Source organism: Brassica napus, chromosome C6 (assembly GCF_020379485.1).
Source record: "Brassica napus cultivar Da-Ae chromosome C6, Da-Ae, whole genome shotgun sequence".
NCBI classification, from domain to species: Eukaryota; Viridiplantae; Streptophyta; class Magnoliopsida; order Brassicales; family Brassicaceae; genus Brassica; species Brassica napus.
Window position 1 is genome coordinate 19066299 of NC_063449.1, and position 14509 is coordinate 19080807.

At 35.6% G+C, this 14509-nt stretch overlaps 4 protein-coding genes and 1 long non-coding RNA gene across 6 annotated transcripts; 2 read left to right on the forward strand and 3 right to left on the reverse strand.

Annotated features, from left to right (window-relative positions):
* Positions 1-249: 249 nt before the first annotated feature.
* LOC106405550 lies at positions 250-1242 on the forward strand. The gene is made up of 2 exons (XM_013846070.3): positions 250-1026; positions 1117-1242. The coding sequence occupies exons 1-2, from the start codon at positions 649-651 to the stop codon at positions 1219-1221; spliced, it is 483 nt and encodes a 160-aa protein (XP_013701524.1). The 5' UTR covers positions 250-648; the 3' UTR covers positions 1222-1242.
* Positions 1243-1377: 135 nt separating this feature from the next.
* LOC106404619 (choline-phosphate cytidylyltransferase 2) lies at positions 1378-4004 on the reverse strand. 2 transcript variants are annotated; one of them, XM_013845328.3, is made up of 8 exons: positions 3070-4004; positions 2860-2973; positions 2673-2768; positions 2535-2577; positions 2304-2459; positions 2136-2204; positions 1841-1951; positions 1378-1740 (listed from the first exon to the last, which is right to left on the reverse strand). In XM_013845328.3, the coding sequence occupies exons 1-8, from the start codon at positions 3195-3197 to the stop codon at positions 1606-1608; spliced, it is 852 nt and encodes a 283-aa protein (XP_013700782.1). In that variant the 5' UTR covers positions 3198-4004; the 3' UTR covers positions 1378-1605. The 2 variants fall into 2 exon arrangements, with proteins under 2 accessions (XP_013700782.1, XP_048616711.1); XM_048760754.1 differs by having other exon boundaries at positions 2304-2577.
* A 421-nt stretch (positions 4005-4425) lies between these two features.
* Positions 4426-8888, forward strand: LOC106406725. The gene is made up of 2 exons (XR_007325047.1): positions 4426-8194; positions 8539-8888. It is a non-coding gene; the product is annotated as an uncharacterized LOC106406725 (long non-coding RNA).
* Positions 8889-9091: 203 nt separating this feature from the next.
* Positions 9092-10412, reverse strand: LOC106406724 (extradiol ring-cleavage dioxygenase). Its single transcript, XM_013847447.3, has 3 exons — positions 10018-10412; positions 9474-9853; positions 9092-9399 (listed from the first exon to the last, which is right to left on the reverse strand). The coding sequence occupies exons 1-3, from the start codon at positions 10252-10254 to the stop codon at positions 9210-9212; spliced, it is 807 nt and encodes a 268-aa protein (XP_013702901.1). The 5' UTR covers positions 10255-10412; the 3' UTR covers positions 9092-9209.
* Positions 10413-10658: 246 nt separating this feature from the next.
* On the reverse strand, positions 10659-12062 carry LOC106411462 (extradiol ring-cleavage dioxygenase). Its single transcript, XM_013852266.3, has 3 exons — positions 11702-12062; positions 11138-11517; positions 10659-11033 (listed from the first exon to the last, which is right to left on the reverse strand). The coding sequence occupies exons 1-3, from the start codon at positions 12017-12019 to the stop codon at positions 10841-10843; spliced, it is 891 nt and encodes a 296-aa protein (XP_013707720.2). The 5' UTR covers positions 12020-12062; the 3' UTR covers positions 10659-10840.
* Between the last annotated feature and the right edge of the window lie 2447 nt (positions 12063-14509).

Here is a 14509-nt window from a genome sequence, read left to right on the forward strand (position 1 = left end):
TTACATAATCAGTAAACACATATAGGTCAAATTAAACAAACAAAAATTATATATAAGATTTCAAAATCTTTACCCTAAAAATATCAACACTACTTACAAAACCCTAAACCAAAGACTACATGATTCAATCTACATTCACTCGTCTATGTTAAAAATAATTCATTTTTAATAAAACTAAATTTACATCATTTATAAATGTTTATTATTACAAGATTTCAATTTTTTCTCCGTCAAAATTTTTTTAATCAAAATTTTTAATTATTTTAAAAATCTAATGCACGAGTTCTCACCATCGCATAATTATAAGGGTCTCTAATTATAACCTGTAATAATCAAGATCGCTGTTAGTGGATTTAGCAGAATAACGGCATAACATAAATAAATAGTATTAACAATGTTGGATTCGGCAGTGGCGCACTACATGATTCCTGCGCCGATCGCAGTATTAGTGTTCCAACGGTAACTTTTTATACATGAAGTCAATTTATGTTATCCAACCACTAGAAGACACGTCCTCCAAAATATGACCCCAGCGGTCTTTCTTTTTTCTTGATCTTCACCTAAACTATAAGAAGAATGACTCAACCCAAAGTATCCAAGAAAACCAAAAAAGATCAGAAACAACAAAAGCTAAGAAAGTAAACAAAGATGGTGAAGCAAATAAGTCTAGAAGAAGAGAAGGAGAACTGTCCTCTTATAACAACAAAAATAGTTGAATACTTGCAACCTGTAATGTGTCAAGAGCTACTCTGCAAGTTTCCAGACAACTATGCATTCGGATTCGACTACACGCAGAGCTCTCTCTGGTCTCCTCTCTTGCCTCGAAACTACGCAAGCCCTTCCGATCTGAACTCCGACAGTTGCGTTTGTCGTAACCTTGAACTCGGAGAGTTTCAAGAAGGCAAGAAGATGATGAAGATTTCAATGAACAAGAAAATGAAGAAGAGTAAGTTAGTGAAACTAGACATGTCTTCGATAAAGAATGAAGATTCTCCCAATAGCGGCTGCTTTCCTTTTCATACTAAGGTAAATACATTGATGATGATCTTCTTTTTCTCTGTTATTTTTGTTCTCAATGTGATTTATATTCTATAATATATGTGGAGATTGTGTTAGGGATGGGATGGTGTGTTAAATGCAGCTTCAAAACACTTCAAGAAGTCAAAAAAGAAGAGAGATTCAATCGCTGATGTCAAGCTTCTCAACTTCTGCAATTGCTGAAATTATATATATCCCACTTTAATTTTAATTTTGTCTTTGGTTCTTGCTTTTATATTTCAAGTAACAATACTACGAGACCATTGATGGATAGATATGTTGATTTTATTTTGTTTATTTTTATTCGCTTATATATTTCTATGTATGGTCTCCACCATGTTATCATTTTTGAGTGTTTTGATCATATATTCTATATCAGTGACAGCTTTAACTTCTGCTGCATGTGAGTCTTAGAAAGTAACAACAAGTTGAACATAATAAAACAAGCAATACTAATGCCATAGCTGTGGAAACTCTTGAATCATTAGCCAAGAACTCTCATTTCTTTACTATCTTATTCTTTTTGTTGCTCTCATTTAAGGAACCTTCATGATCATTATGATAGTTTTAATCTCCTTTTGCAAACCCAGCGTCATCAAAAATCTGTTCCTCCTTGGCATTTGACAGGCCGTTCAAGCGCCGGTTCTCTTCTGACTCTTGCCTCAATAGCTTTTGCTGGATCCCATCTCTGATAGCTGTTCCCTGAAAAACACTCAACCGGAGACATCAGTTGACATATATGGAAACACTTTGAAATCTCCAAAGCTGAGAGAAACAAATCCATTCTGATGCTTTGGCATACCATTTTATGACAACCTTCCTCAAACATTTCGAGAAATCCAACAACCCAGCGATCAGCGTTTTCAACCCATTCGTCATGGTGAGTCCCAGCAGTTTTTGCTACGGTTTGTATCTGCCAAGAAAAATAAAAGATCCAGGATTCAGTAGCCATATAAGTGGTCACCAATAATATAACCTCTAGATGTAAGAATCAAAAAGGAGGGGTGACGCCCTCTGAAGATCATTCAACTACAAGTTACTGTGCATTCACTAAAGGAAGCAAAATCATTAAAGAATAAAGATTCACCAACTCCAACCTTCTCTTGCTGTTCTTTCACTTTCTCCTGTAGTTTCTTCAGTTTAACGTTCACTCTAAGCCTCTTCTCCTGTTTGTAGTAAACAAGTCCATAAGATTGTTAGTGCATCATGTTGGATATACAATTATAACATTAAGGAAAAATAAAAGAGAATAATGGAGAGCTTGCCTTAACGAAGCTGACACCGAGTTCTTCTCTTGAATATCCTCGGTCCAAATTACGCAACACATACTGGTTGTAATCTTTAACTATTCTCATGATTATGTCTGATGTCGATATCCCCTCTGTTCGTTTCGTTTCTTTAAACTTCCCGATCGACTTCACCTGCAAGAAACCAAAGCCCAAAACCGCTAAAAAACACCATGAGTCCGAAGAGATAACCAAAGGGAAGAAACTTACAAACTCATAAACATCGTTTCCAGCTCCACTAGCATCCGCATAGCTTGCACAACAAGAAACCAACAACAAATACAGTTAAAAGCTAAGACAAAACACAAAGTATTAACCTTTTTGCAATTGTTATTTGTGGAATCTTACGGAAGAGCATCGTGAGCTACGTAGTCGATCTTATGCTTATCGAGAAACTCTATGGTGAGAACCCATGGTGCATCTGGAATCACTTCATCGACCCACCTTGTTGACAACAACAACACCATATGAATAAAACCAACACACAATATATATATATATAAGCTACATATATAATCTATAGGGTTAACATTACTTGCAATGTCGGAGAGATTCATAACGCTCGGACTCCGTCATGACGGTCTTGCCTTTGAACTTGTTGGTAATCTTGTCGTTACAACATCCTACCAGCAGATATGTGTTCGGAAACCTAATTCATTTTGTTTATATGATTTAAGTTATATTGATCAAATTATCGATGGAAAAAAAATTAACCAGAGGGAGGGATTGAATGAAAGGTACATACGATTTTTTTGCTTGTTCGATGGCGCGAGCATGACCGAAGTGGAACAAATCGAAGATGCCATCAGCGTAGACTCTAACGGGCCGATCTGAAGCTGTTTCTGAAACTTTGTCGTCACCGTTAACGGCCATTGAAATTTTTTGTCGGAATTCTCTTCTTTTTTTTGGATTGGCTTCTTCTTCTTTAAATGTGTGTTTGTTCCTATTTTTCTTAGTGGCTTTCCCTCCAATCGCGCAATTTTTCTAAATTGGCTTCTTTCTTTTTTCTCCGTTTATACATTCTATGACTTTTCAATTTTGCATTTGTTTTGAATTTGCATTAAAATAAATAATAACGTGGGAGATCCATATTGATTTTAACATTTAATTAGCGATTCATTAATAGTTTTAGCACAAAAAAAAAAAGAGATTTGAACTTGCTGCTCATCTTGAAGCTCATTTTCCAAGCTTGCATATATGCACTTTGGAAGGAAAGAAATGCCAGGCTCCACAGCACAGCTAGTAGACCTTATGCAACTTTCCCAATGAATCTCACTCTGATTATTGTTAGATCGAATTAGGGTTGATGGTAGATGGTTGATTTAAATGGTTTGATGGTTTGTTTGAAGGGTAGGGTGTCGGCCAGCTAACTAGCTATAATTCCTCTGACTTGGATAAATGGATTGATTGGTCACACTAAGCTTGCGGAATTGTCTCAGATTCACTTCTCTCGTTCTGGATATGACATACTGAGTCAACTTGAGAATTTGTTGATTGTTTTGGATTCACACACCTCCACAATCAAATTGTTCATAAAACAAATGAATCACAAAATTTGAAATGAAAAAAGTTATGAATCACAAAATTTGAAATGAAAAAAGTTATGATAAGAATGATGATTGAGGTTTCCGAAACAAATTTGAAAATACTAAATAGAAAAGACAGACTTGATGTATGAACATCATAGAAAACATAAAATAGAAAAAGTGATAAATAGTTAGGTGGTGGTTGAGGTGATTGAAAAAGTGGAGTAAATGAAGGTGGTTGAGGTGATGGTGGTTTGGCCAAGTATTTTTTATTCACTTTCCAGATTCTGAATAAGGCCAACAATTCTCAATTAGCTTCTTGGACTTAGATTTCATAATAGACCTATCAAAGATTGCAAATGGGTCTTCTTTATGAACATTGTAATAATGCATCTACTCAGGTTCTTCATCCACAGAGTTGCATACAGGAAGTTGCATCCACTCAGGTTCATCCACAGAGTTGCATCCACGGGGTTGCATCCAAAACCAGTAGTCTTTTTCTCGGTTCAAAACTTTGTGAATGCGCCTGTAGCCTTTCTCTCGGTCCAGAACTTCATGAATGAGCCCAATAAGATTCAGAATAAATCTCATCGGCTAAACAACATCTCTTCTTCCCTCTGCTCTAGACCAAGAGATCATACTTTTTTGTCTACTACTCATCGGGATTGCATCATCCCTTCTTCTTTCAAGAGGATTTGTCATGTCCCTGATCCTAGATGGGACCGTCGGGGCGGGCCATATGGTTTGAGGAAACGTACCAGCTGGTCATGTGACCAAAAGGCAAGTGTTCCATGGCCGAAATGATAGTTAAGGAAATCAGAAGGCTGAGACTTAACCGAATAAAAATGGAAACAAAGTTAATCACGTTGGACGAGTTTAACAGTAGATGGGCGACGCAAACACGAAGCTCGACCAGCTAGACGGCGCTGAGACAGATTTCGGATAAAGTGATCCAGCTCGACCAGCTGGATAACTAGCTCACTCAGCTAGGTCAGCTGAGGGCCATTCTGATCGATTTCTCATATCAGTTTCTCAAAGAAACAAAAGGCAAAGGCCGAGAAAGAAAGAGAGAAAGGAGAGAGAGAGTTGGCCGACCATAACAAGGCGGTCGAGGTGATTTAGAGTTCTGGCGAGAAGGAGAACGTTTTGGGAAGACAAGGGACGTGTGGTATGGATACCAGAGGCAAAGAGAAAGGCATGGAGAAGGACTCCAACCCTCAGGAACACACGTCCAAGGTCAGTTGAGTGAGCAGGCGATCCATCGGCTAGACCATCGGTTAGACCAATCGAGTCTAAGGCTATGGGTGATTGGTTACATCCCTTTCTCCCCATGTTTATTGATTTATATTCTTCTTCTTCTTCTGTACATGTGATCTAAGTAATGGTTGGGATGGGTTAGAAGAACCAAGGCCAAGGCTGGTTCATACAATCGTAGTCCATAACCCTCCTGTGGGACGTACGCATGGCCGATCGGCCAAGTGTTTGTCCGGTTGGATCAGGCGGTTACTAAGTAACTGACTGTACATTTTCCTTAACCATTGCGACAGTTTGAGGCTTAGGCCGGATGTATCACTACAAAAAAAGTATACATTAATAGCACATTATTATAGCACGTTTTACCGAACTGCTATCGTAGATGATTTAGAAATTTCCGTATTATATAATAGCATTAGATAAACGCTATGATAGAGAAAAACCTAAAATAGCATTTAATTAATGCTATTTTAAGAAATACGTGAGCGGGAAAAATAAAATCACCAGTTTTACCAGTACTTAGCGGGAATTTAGATTTAAGCGCCAAAAATATTATTTAAGCGGCTTAATAAAACTACAAAAGACTTATAATAGCATTTTTATAATGCTAAGAAAAGCTATTTGAACCCCTTAACCTTAAACATGGTTTTAAACCCTAAACACTAAACACAACCCTTAAAACTCTAATCTTTTTCTATCATAACTTCAAATCTTAAAATTAAACTTAAAATTTAATCTTCTTGATCTTAAACTATAATTTCCTAACCACATATCCTTAATCTTTAATCAATCTCTATATCCTAAATCATAACTTCAAACATAAATTATACATTATGTGTAAACATACAAACTTTTTAAATGATGACCAAACTTAAATATTAATTCTTAAAATAAATATCAATTTATTATGTTCAAAAATAACTTTAAACTTAAATTCCAAAGTACAAAGTATAAATTTTGAAATAAGGTATAAGTAAGAAAAATTATTTACAAAACAAATCATCAAAGATTGAAGGAAAAAAAAAGACAATTTATAAAGATTATATTCTTGCTACGATTTAGCTACGAAATATTTTGTAGGTCTTTATAAAATAGCCACGAAATGCCACGGTTTTTTTGTACATGCTTAAAACCCTAAACCCTAAAATTCTTTTAAACCCTAAACCCTAAATATAAACCTTAAAACTCTATTTTTTCATAATTTAACTTAAATCTTAAATTTAAATTCATAATTTAATTTCAAATCATAATTTAAACCCCAAATACTATATTCCAACCCCTTAATCAAAACTTTATATTCCATATACACTAAACTTTACTATACATAAAATACTCTAAATATAAACTTCAAAACTAAAATTTTGAAAATTTAACTACAAAACTTAGACCTAATATTCAAATCTAATATTTTCATACTCTGATCCAAAATCTTAAATCATAGTCTTGATATTAATCAAATATTTTCAAACTTAAACATCAATTCTTAAAATAAATATAAACTTATTATGTTCAAAAAAGAAAACTCTAAACTTAAATTATAAACTCGAAAATACAAAATTTTATATAAGGTATAACTAAGAAAAAATACTTAGAAAACAAATTATCAAATATTTAAGAACAAAACAAAAATAAAAATAGAAAAAGAAAGACAAAATTTCTGGCCAATCAGATTCAAATACCTAGATCACACTCTTAACCTTTGGATTAACTTAGATCTAAAGGTAGAGATTTATTCAATTTAATTTTTATTTTTTTCTTCTCTCTCTCTCACGACAGATCTCATCTCATCTCCTTCTCTGCTTTTTTTTCCCCGATTCTCTCTTCACTCTAACCTCTCATCCTCATATCCAATATCTCTCTTCTCTCTCATCTCTCTCAACGCCTCTCTCATCTCGCCCATCTCTCTCAACGCCTCTCTCATCTTACCACCACCGTGTCTCCTCCTCGTCTCACCACCACCGTTTTCCCCCTTGTCTCACCACCACCACGGTCGACGTCTCTCTCTCTCTCTCTCTCTCTCTCTCTCTCTTCGTATATGTGTATCTCCTTCTCTCTGTTGCTCTATTACGAATCTGATTTTGTTTTGTTTTTGGTAAAGATAGGAGGAGCCAAGGTTCATGGTGGCTGGAGGAAGCAAGGTTCATGGCTGCTGGAAGAGGGACAAGGCTATGGAGGAGGCGGCAGGAGTTTTTTCTTTAGGTTTAGGTTAGGTTTGGTTAAGTGTAAACCGAGTTAGGAAAATTGTAGTGGTCTGATTTTATTTTTTAATTTCTGGTTTAGTTTTGTAAACCAGAATTAATCTGTAAACCAAATAAAATTTATTTTATTTTCAGTTACAAAATAATTTTTAATTGTTATATTTCTAGTTATAGCTTTATATCAATGTCATTATATGTACATCATAACACGAATCAGAAGCTATAGTTAAGTTAATAATATCATATAAGTGTTGCTATCGTATCTGTATATTTCGTAGCATTCAGAAAACACTATCGTAGGAGGGGTACCTATGATGGCTGCCGTATACATAGCATTTGTGAATTCGCTATCAAACATCTACTATAGCATATTTCTCGCGCTAACAATGTACATATTTATTGTAGTGTATCAATCGTGCTCCAAGGCCAACAGGCTGGACGCGCACCAAGGTATGATCGGCCGAGACGTATATGATCGATTGGACCGGACGGCTAAAAGACAACATGGTGTTGTTCTGTTCCTAAACGGTTTCATGTGCCAAATCTTGGGCATGGGCGTTGGCCGGTTGTGGTAAGTAAGTCTAAAGCCCATGGGACAGACTAAAAGGTAAGCCGATTGATCCTATGTCTAAACTGTGCGGTCGGATTGGACTATGGGCGGCTCGATTGTGTTTTGGTAAAGGGTGATTGTACTTAGATGGGATCTGAGTATGGCAGCTCAATATATGTTGGATTTGATAGAGATTTATGAAGTAGATATTGAAACCGAACCATACATTGCTAGAATCGATTGATAGGTTATCTGATTGTGTCTAATGTTATGGTTTACGGTTTCAGGATCTGTGATTACTCGTGGTACGCCAAGGAGCCGTGAAGACTCGGTCAGTAGTGTGTAAGTTGTGTGGTGTTTTGGTAGATCGAATTAGGAATGAACTTATGATAGCCTATAGTGCAACTTAAACATATGTACTGAATCTCATTTTATGTTAATACAATCGATTTGCCCCATTGTTCATATATATTGGTTGAATTGTTTCTAAACCGCATATACATTGAAAATACTTAGAAAATTTTGGACCTAAAAAGAACCTAAGGATCGGATTGCATTTGGGTAAGGCCGCAGGTCCAATGGGGTTGAAAGCCAGGATCGGGTCTTACATGATTTGTCCTCAAATCCAGTTCTTCATGGATGATTAGACTGTCCACTCTCACCTTCCTTGTTGCTCTTTGGACCAGGGTGTTGTCAATGATTCCATGCACACAAAAGCTCCCTCCTGTCTCAAAGACATAATGTTAAAGCCCTTTAACATACCATAGATGCTCCATGAGACAATATCTTCAAAGGTGCTGCAATGTATGAAGAACTTGTTCGAGTGCTGCAATGATATGTTTGTATCGTATTCTTGGCAAACTTTTAAGAAACTTCTTCACAAGCTTTTGGTTCATCAATGACTTCACCAAGTGCTATGGATTTAGAAGAAATTTCATAGCCACTTTTGCTCATCAGACTCACTCTCAAAGCGTAAACCTTACCTGGTACGTTGATTCTCTGTTTTTGGATATAAATTGAAGTAACTGTTTTACTCTATCACGTGGATCGTCAGAGTCGGTTGAACTCGTGAGCGGCGCAACGATTCATGCCAAAAATGGGATGTGGTGCAAAGTTAAGAGAAGAACAGAGTAAAATAAGATAAGCAAAGAAAACACCATTCTTTGTGTAGGTAAAAAGTGGAAACTCTTAACTTACAAGACAAGGAAGCAGAATGTATACTTAAGTTAATTGCTAGAGTAGAGAATCGAAATTATTCAATGAAGGAGTTGTATTTTGATACATATGGATAATTAAAGAGAAGTGAAATACACAAAAGCTTATTAAGAGAAGAGACGCAACAAGTGAATGAAGTGTTTCAGAGGGAAGAAGTGAATCTATAAGAAGAATAAGACAAAGTACTTGTCCAGCTTGTGTGGATTTGCTCTGCCTTTGCATCATCACCTGCCGCACCCATTGCAACGTGTAACGGGTACAAATGCTCAGGCCATGGATGCGCCATTCTAGGGTTCGGAGCTTTCTCATCCCAATCATTCACATCTCCATATCTGGAACAAACAATGATTCTTGTAACATTAACCAGTAAGAAAAGATGTTTGTTATTGGTAGCAATCGTTTCAACCTTCCTTGAAGGAGAGAGTCTCTGAGCCAAAGATCAAACTCTAAAGCCCAAGAAACCGAAGAGTCAGTAAAGACGTTATAGCCGCGCTTGCTCAAGTTATGAGTAGCACTTCCAGAGCCAATGATAAGAACACCTTCCGCTTTCAGTGGAGCCAATGATTTGCCCATGTTGTAATGGTAACTCCCATTTTGAGATGACTGAACAGAGAGCTGGCAAACGGGTATATCCGCCTCTGGGTACATCAGCATAAGAGGAATCCAAGCTCCATGATCAAGTCCTCTATTTGTATCTTCATCAACACGCTTCATTCCTCCTCCTACCATTAGCAGTTCTTTAACCCTCTTTCCGAGTTCAATAGCTCCTGGTGCTTCATACTTCAGCTGCAAGAATCATAAGTTAGTTGACCACAAATATTGAAAACTAATGCGTTTCTTTTCTTAAACGATCTGCTATCTGGTTAGGGTTTAGGACAAGCCCTAAGATTGTCGGTGAGACAAAAGTTAGGGTTGGCGTAAGAAAGAAAGCGGAATAGAGAGATAGAGACCTTGTACATAGGCTCAGGGAAACCATTGAAGTCGTGGATGGTTGTATTACGGAGAACAGTGTTGACGGATGGGAACTCGGTGTCCCAGTGTGCAGAGATGACTAGAATAGATTTGGGTTTGTGTTGAAAAACTTTGTGGGACCATGATTTGAAGAAGTCTCTGGCCTCCAAGCTGTCGTCTATGCTCAACCTGGGAGTTCCGTGAGATAAGAAGAATGTTTGATTCACTTTCTCCATTGAGTCTCCCTCTCTCTCTTACTATGTGTGTGTGTTCTTGTCTTCTTGATGATTCTTGCCTCTTTTTCACCTGAGTATTCTCTGCCTTTCTATTATTATGTGGGGAAGAAAGATAGGGAGGGGCCACACCCACCAGACCCAACCGAGTATACTTTACACGATTACACATATGCTTTTTTGAAGTGGACATAAATCATCAAAAAAGAAAGAGAGAGAGTGAAGAAATGTTTTCATATGAGAACTTTGTAAGAAACCATAAAGAAAATTATCATTTTATGATTGAAATAATTTTTTTAATTAAAACTTAAATATAAGTTAATTATATTCAGAAACTAATACTGTTTTGTTTGAGAACTTTAAAGTTTAAAGCAATGGATGTGCTCCATTTTTTTTCATACATCAAAGACAATCCAATATAATGTATATATAAACCAATTACAGACTTGTTTTCTTCTTGTCGTTCACAAAGTAGATTTTGTATTTGCATACAAGGAAAGATTTGGATTATTGTAAATAGATGAAATACACAAAGCGTATATTAAAAGTAGAGACAGAACAAAGTGAAGGAGATAGACATGAAATATTTTCAAAGGGAAGAAGTGAAGCTGTAAGATGAATAAGACAGAGTACCAAGCTGCCAGCTTGTGTGAATTTGCTCTGCCTTTGCATCACCACCTGCTGCACCCATTGCAACGTGCAGCGGGTAAAAATGCTCAGGCCAAGGATGCGCCATTTTCGCATTTGGGGCTTTCTCTTCCCACTCATTCACATCTCCATATCTATAACACACATAATACGTACAATCAATGATTCTTGTAACACTAACCAAAAAAAATAAATATATATATATATATATATATATATTTGTAACTGTAGTTTATACCTTCCTTGAAGAAGAGAATCTCTGAGCCAATGATCAAACGCCAAAGCCCAAGGAACAGCTGAGCCATTAGTTATATTAGAGTCAAGCTTCCTCAAGTTGTGAGTAGCACTTCCTGATCCAATGATAAGAACACCTTCGTCTTTAAGTGAAGCCAATGCTTTGCCCATGTTGTAATGGTAAGTCCCACTTTGAGATGATTGAACAGAGAGCTGGCAAACAGGTATGTCCGCCTCTGGATACATCAACATAAGAGGAATCCAAGCTCCATGATCCAGTCCTCTGTTTTTATCTTCATCAACACGTTTCATTCCTCCTTCTCCCATTAACAATTCTTTTACCCTCTTCCCCAATTCAATAGCTCCAGGTGCTTCATATTTCAGCTGCAAGTTTCAAAAATGACCACATAGATTGAAACTTTTTGATATAATTGACCACAGATTGAAAATTGATGTGTTTCTTCAACGGTGGGTAGGGCTTAGGATAAAACCTAATTCATCTAGATTCTGGGTGAGACAAAAGTTTGGGTTCTGGTAAGAAAAAAGAGGAAGAGAGAGAGAGAGAGACCTTGTACATGGGATCAGGGAAGCCATAGAAGTCGTGGATGGTGGAATTGCGGAGAACAGTGTTGACGGTTGGAACTTTTGTGTCCCAATGTGCGGAGATGACCAAGATCGATTTGGGTTTCTGTGGCAAAACTTTGTTGGTCCATGATTTGAAGAACTGTCTCGCTTCCAAGCTATCGTCAATGCTCAATGTAGGAGAGCCATGAGATAAGAAGAACGTTTGATTCACTTTCTCCATCGAATCTCTCTCTCTCTCTCGTGTTTTGGTCAAATCTTGATTCTTGCTCTCTGTTTCACCAACCAACTCTAAAGGTTTCATTTCTTTTGTCCTCCAGTTTTTCTTTTAACCTACGGGCCCACCCACCAAACCCAAATTCGTGTTTTTTTTATATATAGAATATCCGGTTAGAAACTCTGACACGACATTGTCCCACCGAGCTCATCATTTTCTGGCCAGATACATCATCTCTACATCTTGTTTTAGTTTCTAGAACCGACCCTTAAAATTAGTTTCCGTAGCAAATCAACTAACCAAACTTAGCAGGAAACGTGGATGTGTTTTGCTGTAGCCTAATCTAATAATTACTTTGTTGTAATGAAACTAGTTGTCTCGGATTAACAGACTTTATACGAAAATCTATACTTTAAAAAAAAAAATTTTTGTTATGTTCCCTTAAAAATGTATGTCAAATTTTTTCCAAAGAGACTCCTAAATTTACAAAGGAAATTTAATTCTCACTAATAGTAATTTTATCTTTTGGTTTTTGTGCTTAAAACTACATTAATTTAATCCATTGAATCTATGATCAGTACAAAAATTCATACCAACAAAAAAAAAAAAAATTCATACCAACAAAAAAAAAAAATTCATACCAACAAAAAAAAAAAAATTCATACCAGCAATCAAAATTTTAATTTTATTAACAGGTCTAAATCCATTATTTATCTATACTGATAAAGTTAACTATTCTCTCTTGTTAGTGTGCCACTTCAACACACCATATTCTTCCTTACGACACATGGCAGACTCTTCTCGATCATGAAAAATGTTACGCAAGTCTCCATGGGCTTCGTACACCACTTCTAAGCCCAACCATAGTTTACCATATCTCACTATCGTTGTCTCACATGTTTTAGGTATAGACTGTTCGTAACTCCTTTGAAACGCTTTCTCTTTTCATCCGGTTAGAGCATCTCCAATGAGACTCTATTTTTTCCTCTATAATTTACACTAAAATAGAGTAACTCTATTATAGTGAAATATGGAAAAATGTCATATTTTACTCTATATTTGGAGTGGAAAAGTGACATACTTCTATATTTCACTCTATAATAAAGTAACACCATTGAAATAAAAGTTACACTATAATAGAATTACTCTATTTTAATGTAAATTATAGAGGAAAAAATAGAATGTCATTGGAGATCGTCTTATATACATTCAATAACTCTTCTCGTTATGTTTTTCAATCCAGGCGTCCCACTATGTACTGTTAAATTTCACTTCATCACATCTCTATGTTTCTGATTTTTTGGTCTATAAACAGGGATTAAGATGTCAACAAATCTCATCTCTTCATCAACTTCAGTGCTTTATTTACTTTCAACCCCAAGAACAATGGTGAATTACCATCTCCTTCATGTGGCGTGTCTACTTTTTTATTTGCAGGCACACAGTGTGAAGAAAGGAGGAGAGATCATGGCTATTGACTTTTTTTTTTGTTAGATGAAAAGTTTTCCTACTCTTTGAAATCATAGATGCAGGAAAACACATCTATGATTTCAGACTTCTTTACAATACATAATGGGGTTTTAATTATTATATTTTAATTCATAATTATGTTTTTTCCTTTAAAGTGTTTACTAGTTGTGTAGTCCGTCCCCCAAGAAAAACAGTTTTACTAATTAAATGTTGTGTTGAGACAGAAAGTGTTAATAACTTATACTTAGTTTTACCGAACGACAAAACAATGACCACACTCGGAAAACTATCATTACTATTGAAACAAAATATATTAACGCAATATAATATTTTGCATAAAAAAACAAAATATATTTGCAAAAAAAATACAACAAAAAAATAATAAAAAGTAGACAATCTTCGCGTAGCACAGACACACCACTAATATTCTTATAAACAAAAAAATCTATATCAAAACTAAAATAGTATTGATCATTATGAAACCTATCAATTAAAATGCATAAAATAAAAACAATGCATTTGTTTTATACAACAAATCAAATAGTTTATTTACTTTTAAGTACGATTATAAAATATACGAAAAATTTAATCAATATAAAAAAAATATTATAATATTTTCTATAATGGTCGGGTCAACGGTGTCGGTTCATAGGTTAAAGGCGTTCGGATTTTTAATTAATGGGGTTTCATAAAATCTGAATTTTGTGTAAACATATAAGTTGGTAGAACCTTTTATAGAATGCTACATGAAGAACATAAGCTAATCCGAATTATATACGGCCACAGGATTTACATGTTAGACTCAAGGTATGGATATAAAAAACATTGCTTATATCTTAATTTGTCTATAAACAATATATATACCCCACTAAAGAGAGTTAAAATCATTTATAAAAATAGAATGCTTTCTTCGCACCATTTAAATGTAGACACACTATTAGTCCTCATCAATCAGTTTCAGTTCGGGTATTTTGGCTTTTGGTATTTTGGTTCTAGAAATTTAGGAACCGTTCATTTACTTACAAAGTTTGGTTCTATTTCAGTTGGGTTATTTTGGATTTTGGTTTGGTTCAGTAGCAAAATTGAAAATCACCTAATATGCAAACA